The following is an 18031-nucleotide window of genomic DNA, read 5'->3' as shown; positions in this document are numbered from 1 at the left end:
ATAACAAGGTCCTATCCGGACTGCGACATTTAACCATCGATACTATCGATAGTATTGCTCTGTGATATTACACATGCTGCCGATACCATCAATAGTTTGATTGTTTAATCATCATTACGGTTCGATACAATTGATACTATCGATAATATTGCTTTATATCAATAGTATTGCTCCAAAATAGCTATCGATAGTATGACCTTTTCGATTGAAACTATCGATTGTAAAATTATCGATAGTTCGGCAACACTAACGTGCACGCTGCCAGTAAGGAAGAAGGTAAAAGGAGGGCGCGTGGAACATAGCTAGTCGCAGTCTACCCACACGCAAAAAATAGAACTTTCTCCTAATCACTGCATTAATCACTAATCAAAATAAATGCAGGCCAAGACACAGCTGTGATTTGGCGAGGAGCAATGCAACATTTTTTAAAATTGCAAAGTGTGTATATGTCTATGGTCCCACACTCCTGTCTTTTCAAATGTATGTTGCCAACTTTGGGCAATTTACCATTATAGCGGCACACGGCACACCTACAAGCAGCGCCCTCCTAACGCAGACTTGAATTATAAAGACACTAGATGCTCGTCACGGCTTCGCTCGGGTAAAACCCGTTAAAAAAGTAGACTTACTCCTGACGTTATCAACTCATCCAATCTTCTTGAAATTTAGCATAATATTTAATGAAGTTTATGGAGAAGGACATAGGGAACCTTTCAACCCGGAAAAAAACTATTGTTCTCGTGGTGTCTGCGAAAAACCTATATTCTAAGTGGCGCCAAATATAAAAATACTAAATGGCGTTGTGTATTTTAAGTGGCGCTAAAAAGCTAATTTAATAAAATAAAACTTTACAACAAAAATAACTACTAGATGGCGCTGTGTGTATTTTAATTGCGCTATGGACAAGTCAACTACCCTAATCCCTTATTTTGAATATGACGAAAATACTGGCGAAGCCGCGGCTAAATAGCTAGTACTAAATAAATTGAGATTTTAGAATAATCTGATTTTGATGGAAAATGACAACAAGTCTAGGGTAATGTAAATATTTGAACAGGCAGCACTGTTTTGTGTTTACTTTTTCCCACCTCTACCTTCCTCCCCTTCCTCCTCCTATAGTCGTTCGTTTCGTTCAGTTTCGTTCGTTCGTTTTGTTTGTGTGTGTGTTGTGTTGTAGTAAGAGTAAGTTAGTAGTGTGTAGTGAGACGGCTGACGATATGGCTGCCGCCGCGATGTTGTTTTATAAATTTCCGTAACAAAGCAAACTGGTAATTATGACATAAAAGAAACAATAAATAGATGAAACATAACAAAATTTATGTCATAAAATTAGAAGTGCGTAGTGCTCTGTGGCGTAGATTCATCAAGGAAATATCGACCTCAAATGGACAGGGTAGGGTGTGTGTATACCTACCTACCTAATAATTTGCAAATTCCCCTTATTTTGGAATCTAACATAAACTGTTTTCGTGCTGTGTAATACTGATTTGTATAGATATAATTGTGAATAAAGTGTTGTGTAATGTTTGGCAAAATGAGATTTCAAGCTGATGCTGGGCGGATGGCAGCGGCTATCATGGTGATGGCGGCGATATGCAGCGCGCCGGGCGCTGCTGACAACTTGCAAGATATGAGCGACGAGCTAGTGGCAAATTTAACGGAATATCTGGAGAAGGCAAATTTATCCTTTTTCGACAATTCGACACCGGTGGACCAAGTTGTCTTGCCGTCTTACCAACCATTCGATCCGAAAGGGATGGGCATGCTGTACAACATCACGCCGTTGGTTTTAGATGCGGTTGTGAAGAAAGACGACTTTTTGCCAGAAGGTAGGTATATTGTCCATTTTATAGCATCTGCCCAAGATCGGAGGCTACCAATTGCCAATTGGGCTGGGAGTTCCAAACACTTTCACCAATAAAAATTGATTACATTAGTACTCTCACAACTTTTTTTCATTGCCATTTAGAGGATTCCATACAAACATTTTTGGGAAATCCTTATACCAGTCATCTACCCAATTATGTTGTGTTGTCTATTTTTCTAATGTGACACATATTATGTGGTAGTATAAAAATTAATACTAGATTTGTTGTAACAAGGGCAACAAAGACAGGCTGCTGATGCAATAGATGCAGTTCAGACAGCATTTAAACTTCTATAGTCAAGACTATATAGTCATTTTACTAATATTAATTTATACCTTTATTTACACAATTATTGAAAATGGTAAGATGGACCCTTGAATTTCTACAGACCTATTGATTCTACTCAATTCATAATTATATTTAATTGGTGAAACAAGTTTGTTCCCACTATAGGTAGGTCCTTCTTCATAGTTGTATTCCTCATGGGTGAGGGTCGTGGTCATTATGTGGAACTCATTCTGGAAACTCACATAAAAACTTTCTTGGCATTATTAATGAAGTGGTTTGCCATTGCCTTCTCCATTTCATACACAAGTTAATAATAGTCAACCAGTGTGCAGGTTTCCTCACGATGTTTTCCTTCACCGGAAGCAAGTGGTGGTTGATGAAAACTACTATATATGAGTCAGATTTGTATACAAACTCATATGGCACGAGAACGATTCGAACCTGGGATCTTTTGATCCACAGGCTGGATCCCGTCTTAACCATTACACCACCACCTCTTTGAATAAGGTAGGTAGTTCAGTGCTTTACATACAAACACAAAGTTAAATTATATGTTACAATTTTTATATCTGTGATGATTTTCTTAGACTTGTTTTGGATCTTACAAAAATGTGTTAATCACTAGTGGCCCGTTCCAGCTTCGCTAAGGTAAAAACAACAAATTATACTACCAAACCTTCCTCAGGAATCACACTATCTATTGGTGAAGACCAAATGAAAATCTGTGGAGTAGTTTTTGAGTTTATCATGAACAGACAGATAGACATGGTAGAGGACTTTGTTTTATAATATGTAAGGATTGCAAATGAACATTATAGGTAACATATGAAATGAAATGCGGTTGATGAGGTCAGGCTTTATAAACAAGCCGCTACAACCTTGACCCATACAGTCTCATTAGAAAGGCAGTCACCTCTAGTCTTATGAATTTATACCTTACCTACAAAAACAATTGTAATGTATGCCATTGCCAGATATTACTTACTATGAATGTATAAATGGTGGTAGACAGCAGATGAGGAAAACAGACTCTTAATCACTACACTACTATGCCTTCAGAGAGGATTGAAGGGAAAGTGGAGCTGAAATTTGGTATTTTGCATGAATTGCCTACATTGAGATCCCAAATCTCGTCCATAGTCACTTGTCATTAGTTCTTCCTGTACAAAATTCTTTAAACATGAAATGGATGTTAAGAAGATGGTTTTAAACTTTTCGAATGTATGAGGAGAAAAATTATAATAATATAACAGATAATGTCAATTTGTGTGTGTCTGAATGGTTCTCTGGTTGCTTTTGAATAGAGTTTTCGATATTTTCCTCAAACTACTTTCTTCGGCATCCTTGGTTGTCAAACAGAACCTTCTTCTTCATAGCCGTATTCCTCATGGCTGAGGGTCGTGGTCATTACGTGGTTTGCCATTGCCTTCTCCATTTACACATAAGTTAATAATCAACCAGTTTGCAGGTTTCCTCACGATGTTTTCCTTCACCGGAAGCAAGGGTGGTCGATGAAAACTACTATACGTGAGTCAGATTGGTATACAAACTCATGTGGCACGAGTAGGATTCGAACCTGGGACCTTTCGATCCACAGTCGGGCGTCTTAACCGTTACACCACCACCGCTTCAAACAGAACCTGCATATAATCCTGGATGACATCATGTCAGCACTTTTTTGTTTTTCCTCTTCTGCGAGGACTAGGTGGAAATGCTATAGACTAGACATTTGTTCCCTACATCATTTTCTGGTTTACGCTAACGGGACGTAGCTTTGTAAAATCTTCTGGAGTTTGGCGGGATTCGGAGCGTTACAGCCAAGATTGTAACCAGGAAAAGGGTTTTCATAAAAGAGACATTTAGAAACGGCAGTATTTCGCATTTTTTAATATTGCAGCTGTGCAGTGAAAGTGCAGTGACCGAGCTTATGAAATCGGTCGAGTCGTGCGACACGAATCCGCGCATTATGGGCCAACCACGGACCAAATATAGAGAAGGATTTGACTGATGTAATTACTTTTAAAAAGCAACACAATGAAATGTACACAGAAGTCAAAAGGGGCTCCTTATGTAGTTTTCCGATCGGATTGGGGAAGAGCCGTGGTGCAACCGCTTCTCTACTATCTACTGTCTTAGCTCCCCGTATTGTCACACAATTTAGGCATTAAGGCGTCTCCTCCTTGTTTTGCTTAGCAGGCCCGACTTGTCAATAGGTACCTATAGTCCTAGTTGCTGCTCTAGACGTCAGAGATGTTTTATTTTGAAATTGTGAGTATTTCTATCAAACAAAACAAAATTGGCACCACTTCTAGGCAAACGTCACAATACATATCTTTTCTATTAAAAAATCATAGTGAGTATGATTATGTAGCGAAATTAAGCGTGTTTTATACACCATTTCTGATGCAGGTCGGTGCATAGGTACCTACTGTAAGTGTACAGTGGGGCAATAAGTCTGTAAGCAATATGTAGTATGTAAGCATGGGTTGAGTGACGCAAGTATGAATTGCCGTGATCGGGGTCAACCACCCACAGCCGACCAATGAATGACTGGGCTCTAGACGGAACACTGGTTTTTATACGAAGTTATTTTTTCTTACGTAGATCTATTGAAATGAAATGTTGTAGTTATTAATAGTAGTCTCATGGCGTAGTATACAAACAAACATGTACGAAGATTATGTAGGTGTCCGCCGCCGGTCGCTGACCTCGCCTTGTTATCAATGTTTCCGTCGTAACATTAATGGTGGTAATTGTGTTCCTTCAGCAAGGACTCTCATACTGAGTTTGACTGTATCACCTACTTTACTCAATGCCATCTTATTGGTCTGCATTAATGTGATTCGCCTCGTCGACACACTAAGAATAAGAAGAAAATAAACTTGAGTCTGAAATGGTTCTCCGACAATTGCAAGTGCACCTAAATTATATGAACCGCACAAAAAATACCGCAAATTTATGTAGGTATAAATTCAGAAATTATAAGTGTCATGGGATTTCTTTTTTGCTCCAAATTGTTATATTGATTATTTGTATTGTTATCTAAAGTGCCAAAATATTATTCTGTACATACATAGGTAATATCGATATGCGGCTTTTGAAGCCGCAAATCGTGTAATAAAAATAATGTGTTAATCGTTAGTTATTCAACGTATCTTCACAATAGACAGCCATTTAATAAGGCTATGTAAACTGTTTTGAGAAATGCAATCGCAATTGTTATAGATTTTTATTAAAATGAGGTCAATTAAGAAATTTCACTTTTTGTACTAGGCCGACATAAACGTCGAATAGCTGACGCGAACGAACATCACTGATAAGATAACGTGATGTTAACAAACGAACGACGCGTCACGAAGACCGCTCCCCCGCGCTTCTCCCCCACCGTCGCCTGTTGATAACAATGACTACAGTTACTGTGCTACTATGGCTGCTGTCGAGTCATGATCGCCTAGTACTTTTTCAGGCGTTACGTTGGGGAATGTGTTTTCAGCAGAATATTTTTCCACGTATAAAGTAAGCAAATATGGGCTTCGTGAACGCTTATTAAACGACGATGTTGCGAAGTTGTTTATAAACTTTTGAAATTACCTGTAAAACTGGGTTAAGTGCATACTTATTGCTTGGATTTTTGCCATACTAAACTATAATAAGTAAACATTTTATTTAGTTTCATGTCGCCAGCGATTTCGAGAAAAAGGTCTTGACCTAAAGACAGACAGACGGACAACGTAAGTAATCCTATAAGGGTATTTTTACCTTTTGAGGAACGGAACTCTAAAATTTGACTCAGAGCTGTCAGTCTGACGTTACCACATGCGGAGATGATCCCGTTTACTTCTGAGCACTTGCTTTCTTTTGACGTCAAAATTTTTGTTCATGGTTCATGGATAGTTGATTAAAACGCGATAAAAGCATGCAAATTGGAAAACTGAACTTGATTATTTTTTACTTGAGATATTAATAGAGTTGAGCACTTCATGTCCTTGATTACGACTTCATTGTTCCTCTACCTACATACTATACACATTTTTTCGAAATCTGGTTACTTAAACGATTCGCCTTAATTTGTTGTCAGTGAAATGCTTCAACTTCCAAGGCGTAAGTTTTTATATACCTTTTGACTATGTACATTATGTACTTTTATATATTATTAGAAAAAAAAAAACATTGTAAGAAACAAAAATGGTAAGTCGATCTGGCATGATAGGGACCAACACTGTTAAAATGAGTTTCTTTCGGCATTTCTTCTCAGCAGTGGTCGTTCCGAAATGCTAGTAGTTTGTAGCTTGTGAGAAATAACTATAAATATAAAAAATTACGAGAAAAAGTGCCTGTCTAATTTCTGAATAAATGATTTGAATTTGAATTTTAAGTTGTATGACCGTGTCGTCAACATCCCGCACTTTGCTACGTTGTTTTCAAGTATCGTTTATTTTTTTTATTTAGGTCGGAAATGGTAATCCAGTGGCAAGTTAGCTGCTTGTCACTGGAAAGGTCACAGGTTTGAATCATACTCCTACTCATAATCGGACTCATGTGTTGAAAGCAGTTGACATTGTAGAACACCTCTTACTTCCTTTGAAGGAAAACAGCGTGAGAACACCAGCACACTAGTGGTCTATTTATTTAGTTCGCTTGTGTGTATGCGACTAATGGGGACTTGACTGCTGTATTCGTAAAAGTCATGTCAGATTCCTTAAGATTAAAATCTGATAAGATTTAGGTTTTCGATCCGGCTGTATTAGGAAATTTTGATGCGCATTATGTGGCTCCTACTCACAATAGCTGAACTCGGACAGATGCCGACGCAATTGTCCATTGATATGAATGTACATTGCGTGGTTTATGAGTGAGCTATTTCTTACGGCAAGGAAATCTCATGAGTGTACCTCGAGTCCGCCATGTTCGGCAAACTGCAAGCCAACTTTTACGGAACGATTCAAACGTAGCGCAGTTCAATTTAGGAACCAGAAATTAATAGCATTGGTGTTAAAATAGCCTAGTGGTACTAATTTGCGATACATATAAGTTAATGCAATCCAGTTTAGATCATTTAGCCCCCTTAAGCCCCCTGTTTGATAGTTTATTGCTGGCTTTAGAAATGGTGAAGCGTTGCCATGGCTGCCCAATTGGGAGTGTTTACAGGGCGACAAGGGGCCGGGGATCTAGGTCGCACCTGCACTGCAGACGCTCTCGACCCGACCTCTTTACTCGGTGCAATGCGTGCACTGTGTAACTGCGACTGCAGAAAGGCCAAGGGAAATTCATCTGCAGCACTCCTCTGCTGCACGCTTTTGTGGGATTACAACCATACAACGCAACACGCAGGCGTCTCAACGCATGCGTGTATAGGCGCTTTATTAACTACTATTAGATATTTATTTCAAATCCACTTGTATCTGTTTCTCTGGCATTCGGCATGTCTTTGAATACTTACTGCTAGTCAGATTTTGGTACAATTGAACGCATGTCAAATTAGACACGATGTTTATGCTGCCGACGCTGCCGTATTTGGGGCGAAATGGCAATGAATTTGGGTAGTTTCATGTGCTGTTATTCAATAGTATGATATACTATACAAACAAGTAACTAAAAAACAGACATATTATATATATATAGCATCTACAACGATGAAGTCAAAGGACTATACTATGTATGTTATCATTTGACTCAGTCGTTGTATTGTTTCTCATCGTGATTTATTAAACGATGAAATAATAAAGATATTACGATAGTGTTATGTTTTTATAATTGCAGATAAGTGATAATGATGACAAACGACTGCTCTGTAGATAAGGTTGTTATGCAAACAATGGGCCAAAGTAATGTAATTCTATTCAAATAATACGGTCGAGATGCTCCATGATAACATCTTCCGGCCGTTGATAATAATAGCATATATGTATACTCAGAATTTTTATTATAAATGTACTATCTTCGTAACTTGCTTCTAACAGTAGGTTCTTTATAATTGGCCTCACTACTGGGTAAAAAATGCATGAAGGAATTGAAATAATTAAGCACGATAATTAAATATCACTTTGGTTCATCAGTTTATAGTTTGTAATACGGGATTTATTATTTTTTATTCTCATTATATGTATAGTATACCTATTAACAATCCTTTGTAACTCCAAAATTGTGTCGTCACAGGATATTACTGTCATACTTACTCCATATAGTCTGTTTTAATTCACATTAGGAAAGTATCTATAGATTATAATATTCTTATTTGAATTTGTATATATTTGAAGAATGTTACCAATAAATTGATTGCCTTGCCGTCAAAAAACTTTCTAACATTTTTTCTCAGCAGTGGTTGATCTTGCGTGTTAGTAGTTTGTAACTTCGAGAATTAACTTATGTTGTGGCGTGGTGGGTGTTGCAATGGTTGGGCTCCCGTTAAAATGGTCGCGCAGCTGCTCCGAATTAGGTCGCACTTGCACAATGTATGACAATCCATGACAGCCAAGTGTGGCCAACTCATTACACAACAGGCTCTTTCTGCTTCACGAGCACTAATCCTATTTTTATATATACACAAAAGTATGCTTGTTACCCGTTATCTAATCTTCTTAAAGATTCCCATGCAAATAGTTAAAAGTTAGGAGGACGGAGAAGAACATATGCTTACCTTTCATGGCACATAACATCTAGAGACTGGAAACATCCAGTTTCCAGATGTTATGTACGCAGTCCAATATTACTTGACGTGTGGTGCCACCTTATTTCCCCTAGTATGTTATGTCCTGAATTGGGAGGCAATAAATGTAAGGTCGAACGGAACGTTTGCCTCCCTGACTACGACCTCACATGGCGACTCTGCCCTGTAAACGGAAAGGAAACTTATGAAGGAGAAGTTTTGCCGTTATATTGATAAAAGTCTTATCTATTGGATAGAAGGCAAATCCATGTAGCGCTGGCTTTTTGTCGTCGTCAAGGATACTATGATATATATATATATATATATATATATTCCGATGGACGGACAATTAAAATCGTGCGAAAAGGAAAAGCACTAAAGCAGATTCTGGACACCGGTGATTTATGACTGAAAGCTACTTGTAATTGGATCGTGCTTGGAGAGAAAGAATGAAAGAGAGTCTATTAGGATAACACTGTTAATCCGTCTGGAGCAGTTTATTTATCTAATACCACCTTACTGCATACTGTTTGAATAATGCTTAGCCAGATGGCGGTGAGATGTGCGATTCTAACTGGTTCATTGGGTTACAGTTAAACTACAGTTACGCCACGATCGTAATGTCTCGCTCAGCCAATGACTCACAGTTTGTGACACAATCGAATATCGACCTAATCTTGTCTGTGTCACGGTTGCAATTAGAAAAACAAGCATAGTGAAACGTTGCTACCAGTATGCAGTAGAAATGGAATGGAATGGACCAGAAGACCTTGTATTCGACATAATAAAGACTTTGTTTGGGATTTAGAAAGGACATATTTTTTGCTGAGTGCTGGTTATGTCGATAATTGTTATTTAAGTCAAGACCATACCTGGTAAGAAGTAATGAAATTGTTTCAGATTGTTTATTCTGATGACAATAAATGGAATAGAGAAGATAGGTAGGTAGGTACTTGGAGGAATTCGACCGTCAATTACGTATTTATGGACGCATCCCGACGTCCACTCGTGTAAAGTCATTTCGTCCCCTCAGTTTGGTAACTATGTCAGCAAACCCCTTCTGTAGTCACCCACCTGATTTCAAAGACAATCCTCAAACACAGCCCTTTATTGCGTTCACCCCACTTTTAAGAAACCGATTTGTGAATCAAATAGTTTTGTTATATTTTTGTAAAGTAAATAGAAATGAACAAATTATATTATTATCGCACCTTACCATTAGTATCATGTTCATAGAAAATTTCCTCAAACACCACATAGCGCCATGTCACATGTTTATAAGATGCGTGAATTTCGATGTGTGGTATGTCGTCTACACACCGACCTTGAACTCGGGATGATGTCGACGCGAATGCAAAGCATTGCATAGTTTGTTGAGCTCGTACCACAATGAAAAATCACTAATGTAGTTAGGTAGGTATATCAAATCCACCAAAGTTGGGAGAACTGTTTCCCGATAATGCTTAGCCTGCAGTACACGGGTCGAATAAACCCTGGAATAACACCTGGTTGTTCTCAAAAATTCCACGGGAGTGGAGCCCTGGACCGCGGCTAGTATCGTAAACTTTCCATTACAGATTATGCTGTCTCGTTGTCCCCTCGCTGTCATGATGGGTCCTGTGACCTGTCGTTTCACACCCACGATTGCTCCTGATTATTCCCATCCCGTGTTGTGGTTGAATTGAATGCTAATTTTGCAACACATATTCCAGGTCGGTGGCTTGTTTTTTTTTCAACCAAATCTTTTGTATGATGCCCATACTTCCACTTGGGTTGGCATGCCCTTTTAGGTAACAAGCCACCCTTGTAAATATTTCTGTTGGGTACTTGCGGATCGTGAGTGACTCGGGCAGGAGAGGGATCTCTAAAGATAAACCGTGATTAGTCTGAACCTCGAAAAGGCTATATACTCTCTTAATGTGTAAATCATAAAGTCTACAATCGTGTAGAACAGGGTCAATTTATAGTGACATATATGACTCAGTGGGCCGAGAAGTAGATATCCTGAGCTTCTTCGTATCGTTCACGCATCGCACGTCTATGACTATTATTAGGTACATAGGATCAGGTGAGATTTCATGGCAAATGCCAGGAATACCATTCCTAGTATGTTCTCCGCTAGGAAATTCGGCATTTCCATATTTTCTTATGGCTGCTACACACTTGGAAGTGAATCATACATTGCTGGCTGTTATGTTAATGTGAGTTGTATCAAAGCAACGAAAAACGAGTAATGTAGGTCAAATTCAAGTGGATTCCACTAATTCTTTGCAGATTAATCTGGTATAACAATTACTTACTACTCTATGTATAACAATTACTTATATTCAAGTGTGAACGTACAGGTACTGTAGTAATTTTTTAATTGGAAATCGAGAGGCGCGATATAGGTACCTACCTGAGAGCCGCTTTCCATTCCCATTTGCGAACTCGCGTCACATCAGTAACGAGTCGCCATGCGCCATTTTGTTAGAATGAACCTAACCTATCTTTATCGAGTGTTGTAAGGTACTACACACTATGCCATGACTTTTACGACTGACATGGAGTGGCCGTATTAGTATACACACTAGTCAACTAAACACCCACTGGGTGTGTTGCAGTTTTCCTACAATACAATAGAAATAATATCTATGCCAGAAAAGAGAAATATACAACATAAACATATTAAAGGCACAACGTGGACTTATAGCTAAAACGGTCTCTACCAGTCCCCCTTAGAGATATAATTCATTTGCAGCAGTTGCTACAAAAGCGGAAAACGCATTTCAACAATCATTCACTCACATTAAGTGTGATCAAACTTATAACTGCCTTACCATTCCACCCATCACCATGGAATTGGGAGCATGTCAAATTATCCGATAATTCGAAGGCAATTCGTTGTAGACAAAGATCCTAGTTTCTAGTTTCACATGTTTTCTAATAGAACTTACAGTAACAAACTTTGTAGGTGCGGTGCGCCTACCTGCGCTTTCCACATTGTTCGTCAATGGCATGGCCCCAGCCATTGTGGAACCAGCATTCGGCAAAATGGGCGTGGGAATATAGGCGTGAAAACACTTTCATTGCCAACACGTGAACCAACTCTTGATTATGGTCCAATCAGTTGTATTCAGCATCGGAGAGTGCTGCGTTGCATTTAAATTTATTGTATATCTTATTTCTGCTAAGGTTCCTAACGCCCGAAAGAAAACTTGTCTAACGAAAATAGACAAGTTTTCTTGATGTTAATTATTTTGTCCTTGTTCTTACCAATTTTCTTTTATTTTCAGGTAAGAATGCTACAACAGCTCTGATCGTGGTGACTATAATATAGATAAGTAATCAGCAATTAAAGATGTTCCTTTTTATTGCCCTTTATATATATTAGAGCTTTGTGTGTTTGTCTAAGGATTGAACCTTGACAGTTGGTCAAACGTTGTGTAGTTTATTATCACCTCGTTACACTATTAGCAATGAGCTAATGACCGACGCTGGACAGCCATTATGTTCTTTAGTTAATTTAATAACGTTTATTTACCTTATTTTCGCTTAGTCACATTAAAGCTAATTACGAGTACCCTCTGTGGTTTACCTGTGTCGAATGCTCAGCCATTAATAATATGATCTTTGTCTTTTTAATATTATCTACCAGCGTGTCATGGGATAGATAGACCTCATCAACCATCTTTTACTGTAACTTCTGATTTGCTTAGTGGCTCTACTGTGTATTTAATATCGTCTTCCCGTCTTATTATTTGCCTTCCTCCGTCTTTTACCGTCGCCATTGCCTTCTACATGTACAATAAACTCAAAAAATCTATTTTTTAAAAATTTTAGTAATTTATTCTGTTTTAGTTATATTCGTAGATCCTACGATATATAATATTGTTCGATCATGATAAGGAAGAATGGAGATCGATGCTTTAAATCGCATCTGACTGGTACTCATTTCCAGCAATAAGTAGTACCATTGAAAAACCTTTGAGAAGCGATTATGACACGTTATCAGAATCGGCACCCAGGTGCAGCGCCGCACCTGTAAAAACAATCTGCATCAGTATCGTATCACTTCCTCGTAGTATTGACATACGCATGCAAACAATTCATTGTATTGTGTATAACACGAGATCGAGTCCTTCCTTCACATAATGTAACGTCTTGTTGTGCGGGGTCTGGGTCTTATCCTATTGCGGAATTCTTGCGTACTAATGTTAATTTTATTTGATTCTTTCATACAAACAAATAGACCTTTCACTAATTAGCTCGTATAATTCTCCAGGAGGTGAGCACGTTTAATCCTACGTCGAATACTACCGTAGCACGTGATAAATATTAATCAGGGCTCTAAAAAAGCCGTTGGGTGCTATTCGAATTGGTGTGCAAAGGTGAAAGGCATACATCCATTTGGGATTGTATGATAAGAAATTATTTATTTACTTCGTTTGAATAAAGAAAAATATATATCTGAATTCGGAGAAATGCTGTGCGATGTTTTGCTCTTTCCTTATTACTGCGTAAATTAATTAATCACTAGCCATTTGAATATCCTCATTACTGAGGTCCGGGCATTGATTTTTCCTTGTATCCTGGAGTGGAAAGAATAAGCAGAGTGAGCCATTATATGACTATGAATATTATTACTATACTAGAAATAACTTTGTGGCTGTGGTGCTGTTCAATCTATGGCTCACCTGCTGTTCTGTCCCAACTGCCCCACACCCCACATCCTGCAAGAGGACTTGAACGAGACCGACGACAGAATTTCGAAAAAGTGTTGAAGATAAAATTTGTAGAAAATTGTATTACCTTTCGTTATAAAGAATCGTTCTTTTTCTCTATGACGCATCGTTTTAGAGATATCAGCGAAAAACGCACAAGTGGGAACTTTAAACCCCTCCCCCACTCCGGCTCCCCTCTTAGAGGCGGGTATTTTTAGTATGTTTATTCCTGAAGTATAGCTTTCTGAAGAAATTTCTTAGGGTCCAGCTCACACATAACTAGCACCTCTCGTACTGTCAGATCAAATTGACACCATTATGAAAAGATTCATACATAAAGATTCTGATCATTTAGTGTGTTTACATCTATGAGCGGCGTCTGGTAGCGCCGGCAGATATCGATCCCCTGCACCTCACAAAGGATGCCCCGCTCCAACCCCGCTGAACTCCCCCCCCCCCCCCCCCCCTCTCCCCACCGATTCAGCAACAGGCGGACGAATTCTGCTGAAAGGTTCAACGACCTTGCAGTTACCGACACAATAGTCTCGTTATACCTTAAAGTAATTCACAGTGCAATGGTGCGCTTCTCATTGAATTTCAATTGCCTATAAAATATTAGATACCAAACAGTTTTATTGCTAGATATCAAACGTTATTGTGATGCTTAATTTCATTATGATTGGCACATCCCGTATGGTCTAGTGGCTAGGATACCTGGCTTTCACCCAGGAGGCTCGGGTTCGATTCCCGGTACGGGAAACAATTTATTTTTGTATTTAATTTTACTATTTCTACATTTTTATTTTTTCATAGATGTTTAAAAAACTTCTTCTTTCTTTTCTTCTAACTAAACTATTCTTTGTTAAGGCCTCTCCTAAAACGTGAAGTGGGACCTATAATTATGGGTGAAATTAAGTATTAAACTAAGAATTGTTATCCGATCTGTTTTCACTACACAAGATTACGATTGGGAAACACATAACACCAATCCTGTGAACAAAAATTTTATTTACTATGGTAAGTACTGATGGTATAATATTTTATGGTGACGCGCAATAAATTATGAATTTTTTTATACTCAACGTTAACGATATTAAAATCAAAATCAAACCATTTATTCATAAATTAGGCCTTCACAGGCCTACTTTTACGTCATATTCTAAATTAAATGATATTTACCAAAGCTACAAACTACTAGCTATAATATATTTTGTTTTGTAGTTATAATAAATTGGGCTAATATAAGATGAAATATGAATTGTACACGGGCCAGCGGGTCATTTCACGTTAAATATAAGTTCCTGTTGAAAAAAAACCATTAACATACTAAAGAAAGCTAGAGATATATAAATAGAACAATTTGATGATGATTTACAAAGGTAAATAATAAATGGACAACACTCAACAGCCCACACTAAGCACTAAGCTTGTATCGCGGGTGCGATGGACACAAACATAAAATGCAGTCGCCAGAATATCCATTAAAATCCTAAATTTAATAATAATATTATTTTAAGTAATACGAGTACTATTCTTTTGTTTTTGGACTTCACGAGTTATCATTGCGCGAGGTACAGCGGTGCATGCTATTGCTCAGTTCGGCCCAGATATATGTCCATTGCGCACGATACATGCGCAAGAAGCAGATCAAGGCGATATTACAAAACTAATCATATTATGGATTATTCTTCGTGTTCTCCATGTAAGACATGGGGGATTCCGAATTCCGGTATTAGGTCTCTAGTACCAAAAATCAATTCCGGTATTGATAACTTTCCGGTATTGCATGCCCTACCCTGAACTGCGGGTGCAGGATGAAAATGTCATGAAAAGTGCCTTTAGACGACTTGATTAATATCTGATATCTGAAAGAAGAAATCGAAGCAATAAGAATAGGAGAAGAAGCAGAAGATCCCTTCGTTGGTCATCTTTATTTATCTAACGATCCAAGATTTACTGCCGTATTCCAAAGTGCAGATAAAGAAGTGGCGTTACAAACTTCACCGTGCGCAGCTTTTTCTCCAAAGACCCTAATTGGCAATTTAATGTGGGTCTTATAAGTAAACAGTTGTAGAAGGAAGACATTTGATTTGGTAAGGAACAAGAACGAATTGACTACTGCACCAATAATGCGAACATATGGCAGTCATCGCTCGCTTATTATGAAAGCAATCACGTCCCGGTTACTGTGGTTTTGTTGGTAACCAGCCAAAATTCTCAACGTATTGCCCATATTATCAAGTTTTCACAGAGTTTGAAAGATGCACAAAAACTAAAAATAGCTTGACTATTAAGGGATTTATAAGGCTAACCCCAATGTGTTGTCTTTATTTATTATTCAGGCAAGTCAATAAATGAAAGAAGACCTCACCTACCTCCAGAAGACAACATTTTAGACTTCGCAAAAATGTATCCGTTAGCATTGTCAAGTTCAAGTGCCTCCTCGGCAGGCCAGTGGAACCGTTCCGCGCTGCACGTGGTAACGACTGTGTCGCAATACTGGTAACAAACATTACATATTTACATGGGCATTGCCAGCGCGCAGCGGAGCGTTGCGGCCAAGGCTCTTCCTGCTGAAGCCTAATTCTGTACGACATTTATTACTCTACCCACCATCTCATTCCTCTGGGCGTTTTCCCGGTTTCTTTCTCAGCCGATGAATGTCGGAGCCTAGGGCTCTGCCTGTCTTCTATCTATTGATATAGACAGATTGTGTTTTCTGTATTCCATGCGGTGACGAGGTTTTGAAGCCAGTGTCATAAAGCGTCCCAATAAGCGTCGTGGTCAGCGTAAAAAAATAAACATTGATGTTGAAGATTTGGCCATAATTTTACGACCGACCGCCTTTGCATAACATAACCACTGTTTGAGAATAAGTATTGGCCTGTCAGCTGTATATCCATTAGTCGCCTCGTTCCATAGTTATACACGGGAGCAGTGGAACCAAACGTCGGAATAAATAAAAAGTTTCTACCTTATCTAGTCAGAAATTTGCATAGACTGCATATTTGTTTGCATTAGCTGAAATGCTATGTTTATGCGATATAGAAGTTTCCCGGACACAGTGTGGACTAAGTGGCGCAGTGGGTCGACGAAACCTGTCCGCTGTCAAAGCTGGTTAATAATAATGTGGGCGGCGTCGGGCCCCAAAAGTAGTAATTTCTGAGAATAACGAATCACCTAATGGACTGGTTATTGTAATTACTAGCTAGCATTGGGACTAATGCAACTTTTTATCTGACTAGTTCCATTGGAATGGTATTAACGTGCATTCTTCTTATTATCGTTGTGGGAAGTACATATTGCTTTTCTTTCTTCTCTATGAAGGTATCCTCCCTCAACGTAAGGACTGGAAATCTTAACGAAGTTAATTACAAATTATTGTAACATTACCTTTAATGATTTATTACAAGCTATAAATAGCATGTGCAAAGTTCTTTCAACTTAGACGTTGACATGCCATCTACTTGCATTTGAATACAGCGACACGTGCCGGTAGCTGGCATGTAAGTGTGTAAGCAACTGACGTGTGTCCTCCGCCCATATCTAAAATGTATCAGTTTCATAAAACCAACGTCAGAATCAAGCGTAATTTATTTCGTGAAGTTCTTCAATATGTTCTGGGCATGGACAAGTGTATTGATCTGTTTATTTTGTAAATAATTAGATAAATAGACCCCGACCAATGACCAAGACTCTCAAATGTTGTTATATGTATATGGAAATTTTGTATCGTATGTAGGTACAACTTTATTTGTTAGGAAAACATTCTCAAGCAATTAGACCGACTGTTCTCTGTCAAAGTAAACTTTTGCGTGTGACTACAATGCACGGGCTGGTACTGGGTACATGGTTCACTTGTGTCAATGAAGATTGTATAAAACGCCAGGTCAGGGCTAATAGACTAAAAATATCAAAAATATTTATTTTCCGAAACAAACATGACTCTACTAAATTGTAAACTAGATAAGACGGGATATTGATTGACATCGGTGTACCAGTCAAGACGTTGCTGGCTGCTGTTTTGTCTATTCAAATATCTACGTTGGACAACTGTATGTCTAAACTAAACTGTGACAATAGTCTGCGTGTAAAATATAAACGATCAAAAATGTATTGTGGATAGACTGCCAGGCGCCGCCGCTAGCCTTTTGACGAGAATCTTTATGTATCGGTATGTTGCTGTATTTTTACAACAATCTGCATGTCAAGTTGCCTTTCATGGAGCTCTATGCGACAGTTACAACGGCCATTTCCAGTGAATTTAGTTGGTTGACTGTACATGGAAGGTGATTTCTATTGGAGGCAGTATTGAAACGGACGTCGTATAGCGACCCGGCATGAATGGCTTACCCGCAATGCAACATAGCGGTATATTTAATTACAACTGCCGCTAGGTGATATAAAATTGTCAGTTGAATTTGGCGAATTGTGAAAGCAATTTTGAATTATAAGTCATTTTTGCGACATTGAAAATGACATCATTAACTAAGTGAATTAAGAGCAAGAGTCAAAATTAGATTTGA

At 38.4% G+C, this 18031-nt stretch overlaps 1 protein-coding gene and 1 non-coding gene across 6 annotated transcripts in view; both read left to right on the top strand.

Moving 5' to 3' along the window:
* Positions 1-1157: 1157 nt before the first annotated feature.
* The window catches only part of LOC128673418 (prominin-like protein), a 43842-nt gene continuing 26968 nt past the window's right edge, over positions 1158-18031 (top strand). For 2 of the 5 annotated variants that reach the window (XM_053751236.1, XM_053751234.1), the window contains exon 1: positions 1159-1829. In XM_053751236.1, coding sequence (XP_053607211.1) covers positions 1523-1829 — 307 coding nt within the window. In that variant the 5' untranslated portion in view covers positions 1159-1522. Of the gene's footprint in view, positions 1830-18031 lie in introns of all 5 variants that reach the window. The other 3 variants (XR_010370019.1, XM_053751238.2, XM_053751235.2) reach the window with 3 other exon arrangements.
* TRNAE-UUC (transfer RNA glutamic acid (anticodon UUC)) lies at positions 14193-14264 on the top strand. Its single transcript has one exon. It is a non-coding gene; the product is annotated as a tRNA-Glu (tRNA).

Source organism: Plodia interpunctella, chromosome 11 (assembly GCF_027563975.2).
Source record: "Plodia interpunctella isolate USDA-ARS_2022_Savannah chromosome 11, ilPloInte3.2, whole genome shotgun sequence".
Classification (NCBI taxonomy): Eukaryota; Metazoa; Arthropoda; class Insecta; order Lepidoptera; family Pyralidae; genus Plodia; species Plodia interpunctella.
Note: the sequence above shows the minus strand (reverse complement) of the source record. Positions and strands in the feature narration are given on the sequence as shown.